Source organism: Equus asinus, chromosome 14, assembly GCF_041296235.1.
Source record: "Equus asinus isolate D_3611 breed Donkey chromosome 14, EquAss-T2T_v2, whole genome shotgun sequence".
Taxonomy (NCBI): domain Eukaryota; kingdom Metazoa; phylum Chordata; class Mammalia; order Perissodactyla; family Equidae; genus Equus; species Equus asinus.
This window is the reverse complement of record NC_091803.1, coordinates 13578497-13587143: the sequence shown is the minus strand read 5'-3', so window position 1 is coordinate 13587143 and position 8647 is coordinate 13578497. Positions and strand designations below refer to the sequence as shown.

The 8647-nt window shown below is 54.9% G+C and overlaps 1 protein-coding gene across 1 annotated transcript; it reads right to left on the bottom strand.

The window, feature by feature from the left end:
* Nucleotides 1-1380: 1380 nt before the first annotated feature.
* LOC106834879 (odorant-binding protein 2b-like) lies at nt 1381-5005 on the bottom strand. Its single transcript, XM_044747529.2, has 7 exons — nt 4795-5005; nt 4103-4236; nt 3755-3825; nt 3083-3193; nt 2306-2407; nt 1968-1994; nt 1381-1567 (listed from the first exon to the last, which is right to left on the bottom strand). Exons 1-6 carry the CDS (start codon nt 4882-4884, stop codon nt 1969-1971), a joined length of 534 nt encoding a protein of 177 aa, XP_044603464.1. The 5' UTR covers nt 4885-5005; the 3' UTR covers nt 1381-1567; nt 1968.
* Nucleotides 5006-8647: the final 3642 nt, after the last annotated feature.

The following is an 8647-nucleotide window of genomic DNA, read 5'->3' as shown; positions in this document are numbered from 1 at the left end:
CATCTAGGAAGACAGACCCTGAAAATAGGCTCTGTATGAGCCCAGGAGCTGGGCATGGGGATTCTTCAGCTCTGCCCACTTATTCTCCACTTGGAGGGACGTGTCCTGGGGCAGATCTGCTGAGGATTGTCACCTGTCAGATCTTAGCATCCCTACCCCAAGTCTTAACCTCTCGACCCTTGAGGAGCCTGCACTGTGACCCTGGCCAGCCCACAGCCCCTTCTCTGCACAGCCCCCTGGGACAGCCACATCAGAGGGACCCACTGCTTAGGTTCAGGTCAGCACCAGGTAGACAAATGGTACAAATTCCAGGGCCCTGGAATCCCAGGACAGGGGCCTGCAGGCAGCGGGGCTTCCACTGGCTCCCTCCTCCCAGGCTCCTGCCTTGATGGCCTCGTGCCATTGCAGGGACAGTGGTGTAAGGACTGTCATCCTTATGGAAAGCTGAAAATACAAAGACAAAGCCATTGTAACCTCTGATTGACTGGCCCCTGGGCACCCCCTCAACTAGTGGGGGGCTTGCACCATGCAGGAACTCCCTACTTGGTATCATTGTCAAAGAAGGAACAAACAAATGCCAGGGTCCCAGCAGTCAGCATTTGTGTCCAGGAGAGGCCCAGGGATGCTGGCCACCCTACTGGGGACCTTGGGCCTGGGACTTGGGAAGGTGCATTGACCCTACATGAAAGAAGCTCCCGGTGTCCCCCTGCCTCCAGGGAAGCTGGGCTGGGTTCACCTCTCCCACCACAAGCAAGGAGACCCTGACCTCAGTTGGCTGGCTGTCAGACCACTCACTGCAAAGCCCCAGGGTAATTTGGGAAACCATAGTGATGACATTAGAATTGTGAACAAGGTCGCTCTTGAAGTGGCTTCCTCCCCAGGGGCAGTGCCTGTGTCCAGTCAGGCCTAGGGGGAGGGAGCAGGAGCAGAGTCCCACTCAGGCTGGGATGCCGTGGTCCTGTTGTCCCTATCCTGGTGGCCTGGGGAAGCTTGGTCTCCTGCCTGAGCCCTCAAAGGCAGCTTCCCCTGTCATTCCTGCCACCACCTCCAGACATTCGGGAACCAGGTGATCCCCACCTGCACACATGTCCCCTCCTCAGGGCTGGATCAGACTCTGTTATCATCACACCCCCTCTTCCAAACCATGTGACCGCCCAGAACGTGAGCTTCTTGGGTGTCAGATCTGTCCCCCATTAGACCCTTGGTCAGAGCTGTAGCACCCACCCCTCGGCCTGGACCCAAATGCCCATTGGATTGGTCTAACTCTCAAGGAGAATCCAGACATAGATGGGTCCTCCTGTCCTGCCTCCCCTGGCTTGCCCACTTCCTCCCAGTTCCCAGCCCACGCGAGGGACCCCACAGACAGGCAGAGTCACCAGGAACTGCTGAAGCTCTTTATGTGGAACTAGGAAAGAGGATGCAGGGCTGGGGGAGGAAGCGGAGTCAGGGTAGCAGAGGGGCAGAGCAGGTCAGGCTCTAGAGGCAGGGGCTTCTTCCATGTCCTGCAGGACAGAGGGTCCTGGTGATGTCTCCCTGGGGCTGCTGTGGGGTCCTGGTGCCCCCTGCCCTAGAAAGAAGGGAGAGGGTCAATGAGTCCAGGACGGGGGGGGGGCAGGTGTGGGGTTCTCAGGGGTGGCAGTGTGGGAGGCACATGTAATGCTCTCAGGGCTGCGGCATGGAGGGCATGTTCCCACTTCCACCAGGTGCATGGGTGTGGTGGAGGACAGACCCTGGCCCATTGGTCCCAAGTTACAGAGACAGAGAAAAAAAGGAGTCCCTAAATGTCCCAGGAATGATGTTCGGGGACAGACATCCCAAGTAAGGATCGAATCCCAGAGGGGATCTCAGAGCAGACAAGGCTCTGCCTGGCTCACATGGAGTCCCTCTTGTCTCCACCTTGGGGGTGTCTTGGTGACTCTTGACTTCCTTTGAACCCAGGACTCTTGTTTGCTTCAAGGGTCACTTACCCTAGTCACTTTCAGGAATGCAGCTTTCTGTAGAAACCAAGGAGAATTCAGCAATGAGAAGAGACCCTGGGCAAGGGCCCAGACCCCATCAAGCTGCAGCTCTGACACCAATAACAAAGACCCGGCGTGGGGCCCTTGTGCCCCTGTGACACACCACAGCGCTGATGTCTCCCCCATGGAGGGGCAGGGGAAGGGGAGAGGAAGGTCATGGGGGACACAGAGGGACTTGAAGGGCACAGTGGGACATGAGGAACCTGTTGGGGACACAGGGAGGGACATAGGGGACAGAGGGGGATGCAGAGTGGACACAGGGAACCTGGGCAGAGTTGTCCTCTTACCCGTCTGGACGGGCATGATGATGTTGTCCTGTGGCAATCCCTTGCGCTCTGTGAATTTCTTAAATTCTTCCAGGGCTTCCAGGCTCATGTCGGGATTTCTACCTGTAGGCGAGGTGACCAGGTGAGCCCCAGGTTCAGGAAGCAGACCCCAAGAGGAGACAGTGCCTCCTAGCACTTGGGAGGCTTCGCCCTGTAATGGCTGAGGCTGAGATGGAGGGTTGCCCCTGAAAGTGGATACAGAGTAGGCACAGAGGAGGCAGGCCACCACCCAGCTGACAGGTCCCTGTGAAGGAGGATAGCCAGGGAGACACTCCGAGACACCGAGGGCCCCTTGGGTCCCAGGTCCACTCTCAAAACCGATCTGCAGGGTCACACCCCTGACCTGGAAGAAGCTGATGGCCTGGAGGAAGCTGATGGCCTGGAGGAATTGTGATGCTCTCTGGCCAGAGAATTCTTGGACTTCACCCCAATCTGGAGGGTCATTGCTCCAAGAAGACCTCTGTCAGCAGCAGTGCACTCCCCAATGCTGACCTGGCCTCATGCCCCAGACCCCAGGAGATGGGACTTTGCAGCCGCGTCCATATCCCCTTGGTGAGAAGTCGGGTCACTGAGGGAGTTTGGACTGGACACCCCAGGGCAGCAAATTGTGCCAGGCCCCCAAAGACAGAAGCAGGGTGTTCATATTCCCCAGAATCAGGACTGAAGCCAGTCCCACTGGCTTCTAGAAGCAGAGCAGGAGAGGCAGATCTCTGAGGACCTGGGGCAGCAGCCTCTTACCCACGAGTTTTGCCATGCGGATTGCTTTCCCTCCGAGCTGGCCCTCGCAGTAAAAGATGTGGTGGTCCTTCACTGGCAAGTCCAGGATGTACACGTGCCTTTTGCCCCCATCTGCAGACAGACATAGAGAAAACTGGTATTTAGTGTCTTCATTGCTGCAGAAAATATTTGAGACATTAGGGAACATTCTGGAACGTTTCAATTTCTCGGCTGCCTTAGCTCTACTGACTGCCCCGTAATCCAGGTGCCCAAGCTGGTCCTGTACCCAGGACACACTGCTGCTCAGAATCATGACCCCCACACTGAAGATGGAGACTCCTCATGAGGAAGGTTCCAACCCAAGCAGTGGAGTCACTAGAGGCCAGAAGACATCAGAGGCTGGGGCTCTGTCCTTTGTTCTCCCAGCACCTGTCCCGCCCTGCATCCTCATCCTCAACCCTTGGTTTCTCTGCAAGCTGAACTGCTAGGACCATCCAGAGGGAGGGTTTGGTACTGTCACCCCTGCTGTGGAGAAACCTGTCCAATGTCAGGACAAAGAGACTCCTGGGAAGGGAGTGGTTAGCTGCTCCTGGGAGGGGACAGGGCAGGGACTGCCAGGCAGCAGGCGGCCTCAGGGGAAGGGGAGGCCTGGGCTCTGGCGGGGAATGTGGCACAGCCTGGTCTGGGACTCACGGGCGCTGTATCTGCCAGGCTCCTCAGTTTGGTGCATCACAACTCTCTTCTCGTGGCACTGGCCCCCCTTCCTGGAAAACGGGAGGCAGGTGGAGAGGCTGTCGGGAAACACACTCGAGCCAACCTGAGCTCACCTGGCACATGGGCCTCTGCCCTGGTGTCCCCACAAGTTCCATTGTCATCCCCACAGTCTGGACTCTTTCCCTTCAAGGTCAGGGGGACATTCATTTTACCCACATCCCAAAGTGGGATGGAAAGAGGCATGAAGAGGGGCTGCTCTGGGCCACCTCGCAGCCTGGGGAGAGGGAGGAGGAGGGGAGAGCAGGACCCTTGGGAGGCAACACTCACATGAAGGTGACCATGGCCTCCAAGTCTCCACCATCCAGGGCAGTGACTGTCAAGGGGAACACCTTCTTGGGCCTTTTCTCCTTAGGCAGGTCCTTGTCAGCCACCACGGCCTTCACATACCATGTCCCTATGATCTGAGCAGGGTGGGGGCCGTGAGTCCAGCACGGACATGGCCCAGAATCTCCTCCTCACCCCACTACCCCCATCCCCGGTGCATGGGCTGCAGCCATCACCAGACATCCCCAGCACCCCGGCTGCTGTCCTCCAAAGGCTGGCTGGGTCCCACACATCCACACCACGGGCTCTGTTAGAACAAGCCCAGCACTCAGGGCTCCTGACCCTAAACAGAGGCAGGGGGTCTCCCACCCCATGAATCTCTTCTCTGCTGGGACTGGGCCCTGGCCCTGGATGAGTCTATACTCCACAGGGTCCTCAGTGCCTCTGGGTTCCCAAAGTGTCAGACCAACAGTCCCTATGCTGAACCGGCTCCCCTGTTTCAGCCTCTGGGCCCAATGAGGAGCCCTGTCAAGAGCAGAGCCTCCTGCTCCTCTGACCACACTCTGCAGGGAGCACAGGGTCAGAACTTCGACCTTGAATGACACCTCCTAAAACAATGCCACTGGTCACTGCTGGCCAACAGGTAGTCACCACCTTTCCCCCATACCTCTCTTCCTGCCCTTCCCTGGACTCACATTCTCGTTCTCTGAGGGGAAGAACAGAGGGTCCTGGGCCTGCAGGGCTGTGATCAGGCCAAGGGTGATGGTCAGGAACAGAACCTTCATCTCCAGGGGTCTGTGCTCACAGCCGCCGGCAGGTCACTGGGGTCTGGAGGAGGCTGTGCGAGGTCCTCACAGTGCTGCCCTTTATGCCCAGCTCGGCTCCTGCCCATGAACACTTGGCACTGGCCACACCCCTCCCACCTAGCAACCCGGCCAATTCTGCATCAGGGGAGGTGGACTGTCATTATTGTTGGTATCTAATGAGTGACAATTAAGTGCCACCCACAGAATAAAAGACATATAATACCATCCCTTTTTCCTGCCTCCCAGGGTGCTTACTCCAAGTGAGCCATCTGGATGAGGACATTATCAGAAGGGGCAGGGGTGCGTGTCTGCACTCCCAGTCATGGAGGGAAGGCCAAGGGCTTCCTTACCCTCCCGCCCATCCCCCTCCCCCAGGATCCCAGGGCTGGATCTTCAGCCAGTGCTCTGGTAAGTGGCCCCTCACTGCTAAGGGGAGAGGGACTGAGCTTTAGAACTGCAGAGACAGGGTGTGCGATCAGCTGATTCCCACAGGGTCCCCACAGTCTGAGCTCTCACCTGCCCTGGGGCCCCTGCATTTGCTCATCCTGGGCCTGGGACCCTCACGCCACATCTTCCTGGCATTGGGGGCACTATTTTATGTCTCAGGATCAGTTTAAATATCACCTCCTCAGAGGGGCCTCCCCAGGCCACAGGAGGGAGTGATATGGCTGTGCCACCCCTTCCATTCTGGACCCCGAGGCCAGGCTGTGTTTCCTGGAGAGCACTCATTACTCTCTGGATTGTCTGCTCATTTCTCCCCATGAGTGTTCACTGCCCATCTTCTGTGTTAGAATTAAGTTCCCCAAAGGGAAAGCCTTGATTCCTGGGTCTCACGAGTTCGATGTCCTGTAGGGAGGAGCTCCATCCACGTGCTAGGTGGTCTTGGTCGTTAGTTCACTCAAGAATAAACCAGTTACTGAATCTCTCTGAGCCTCAGAGAATTCCTCCCCCACAGGGGCACCCACAACTTCGATCACTTTGGATCTTTGTAAGACTCTGCTGAGTGGGCCTGCGAAGACTCGGCTCCCCTGACATGTACAAGGCTCAGTGAATGAGGGCTCCCCTCTCCTTCTGCCTGGAGTGGGACCAGGGACCAGGATCCATCAGAGCCTGTCCAAAACCACAATACTGAAAGTTGCTTACATTCATTCTTCTAGAACCCCGACTTTCCAAAATGCTTTCACCTTCCTCCTCAGCTTTGACTGCCTCATGTACCATAAGACAGGCCTCACATCTCCTTCCCTTTGGATAAATGGGCCAAGTGAGACACAAACAGGCCACGAGGGGCCTGTGCTCTGAGTTCATGGTTGAGCACACTTGGGCACGTGGCTCTGCTGGCCTCAGCCCTGGCTGCCTTCTGAGCAAGAATTTGGCCTTCTCCCTCCCTGACCCTGTACTTCCTGGGCTTGAATCATCTCCGCTGAGACCCACGGCTGACGTAGGCCCTGTACACAGGTGCTGCGGCCACACAAGGGCAGCTTTGTGCCTCTCTGGCAGAACATTGGACACCACTGTCGACTGCACACCCCCAAGTACTCACTAAATAACAATAATTATCCCTCTCTAATAACCCCTGGGGGATTGTACTGAGGGTGCTGGCACGATCCAGTAATCAACTGCCAGCTTGGAAGGTGCTGCTGAGCAGAAAGCCTTCCCTCCTGGGAGTAGGAAAGGGCGAGGCCAGTGCACTTTAGGACCAGAGATTAGTAAACATGCTGGAGTCTCTATGTCAATGGGAGAGATTTTCCTGTGTCCTGTTCTTGTTGACTTTACCCCAGAGACCTTGATTTCCCTCATTATATGGAGTCACTCATCTAAGCATATTATGACATTGACAAATTTAATTCCATCCTTGAAAAAGATGATGGAACACCATGTAGGGGTCATTGGGAGTACAGGGCTGCCCCCATGAACTCTATGCTTACTGCAATTGGAGGTTTCCAGGGGCTGCCCGTCGTCCACCATCTTGTGCTGTGCCCCAGCAGATGAACTCTACAGAGTTTTCCAATTGTGTGGGGGATTTTTTGGATACTGGATGTGTTCAACTGGTGGTAGACACCACTGGGAGAACAGTGGCAGGAGGGGAGACCTATCTCCGCCCCCCAGTACCCAATGGCCTGAGGCATTTCTTTGGATGGCTGCATCCCTTTATGATGGGAGACCCTCATACCATCCACACCATGATGACTGCCTCTACTCCACAGCTGTAGCTCTCATCACTTCTGTTGACACCTCTCGCAACCTCTCCATTGAATCTCAGAGTGGTCACAGCTCCTCACAGCTGCTACTTCCCAGATGTCTCACCAATGGGGACAATGTCTGGGCCTTCCTTGGCATACGGGAACAAGAAGGTTTTGATGGCACCACCAAAGAATCACCAAGACCAGAGGGCTTGCTGGCTGGGATAGGTGGGCATGGAGAAGGGGTAGGAGAGGAGGCAGGATGGCTGCAAATTAAAGCCCCCAGACCACCCGGAAAGCTGGGACTGCAGCTTGTTTCTACTAACCATCTCCTGTCATTGTTTTAGAGATTGTGGCTGGTTGCCAACCTAAAGCCCCAGTTCCAGAATTTGCCAGAACAGATTTGGTTTGGAGCGTGAGTGCATCAGTGCACTGCAAGGTGTGGACTATGGTTGACAGTGCTGATGGCCCACCCCCTCAGCCCACTGCACCTGTAGTTCCTGCACACTGAGAGGGTCACAGCTTCCCAACCCAATGCCTTCATCCTCTGTTCCCCTGTGCTTCCCATGACACACGTGGTGACACCAGAAGTGCAGGTGAATTCACCTACCAAGTCAGTAGAGATGGTAACTGATGGGCTAATAGTCCTCAGCTCCTTGTTCCCCATGGGACAGTCTTGAGATGGTTCCACCCTATTTCTCAGAGGATCTTCAGGAAGACTGAGTACCAGTTGCCCATAATAGTGACCATCTCATTAGCATACCCTTTATTGGATTGTCTACCTTTCCCATCTCTCTTGATCTCAGACTTCTCCTTCTGGAACTGTGAGAGAATGAATGTCTATGTTTTAGCCACCTGGCTTATAGCACTATTTACAGCAGCCTTAGGAAACGAATACAAGCCTTTACATATTAATGATTATATCAAATGTACATAGACTAACCATGCAAACTAAAAGCCATGGATTGGCAGAGTAGATTAAAAACCATGATACAACCATACGCTGTCTTCAAAAAACTTACTACGAATATAACAATAGAGGTAAGTTGGAAGTAAAAGCATGGAAAACATAAAATAAACAAAATAAATCAGTGAATTATGGTACCAGTTATCAATAGATTGCCTCTGTAATACAACATCAATGTGTTACCCTCCATTGTTTGCTCTGCAATAATGGAGGTGGACCCAGTAGGCATTTCTCTTTTGCACCTGGCAGGGGTTAAGCTTTGTTAGCAGAAGGCTTAGGGCAAAGGGGCTTCCTTCCTGGTTCCAGGGTGCTTCCAGGTTTTTTCATTTTCTTTCTCCTGGTGTACAACCAGCAGTGGCACAATTTGGGGATGTCCACAGGCACTCGCCCACAGTGGGTGATCAACAGTGGAATCAGTGGATCCCCTTGGATAGCTTCCTAGGGGGATTGAGTGGCACCCCCACAAGTGGAATCCCGGTGAGTCCTCTAGGTGTCCTATCTTCAGCCCACCTGGACCTGGGAGGGGACAGAACTTTGCCACTTGCCACTGTCCACCTACATTTCCCTACCCGCTGAATGCTGCTCTGACCATGGA

Excerpts from the sequence above, each read along its gene's own strand:
- LOC106834879 (XM_044747529.2), bottom strand. The coding sequence starts at position 4,884 with ATGAAGGTTCTGTTCCTGACCATCACCCTTGGCCTGATCACAGCCCTG. Across the intron at positions 4,237-4,794 it reads TCCCCTCAGAGAACGAGAAT|ATCATAGGGACATGGTATGT; the intron begins GTGAGTCCAGGG and ends CACCCTGCTCAG. Across the intron at positions 2,408-3,082 it reads CCGCATGGCAAAACTCGTGG|GTAGAAATCCCGACATGAGC; the intron begins GTAAGAGGCTGC and ends CCTCGCCTACAG.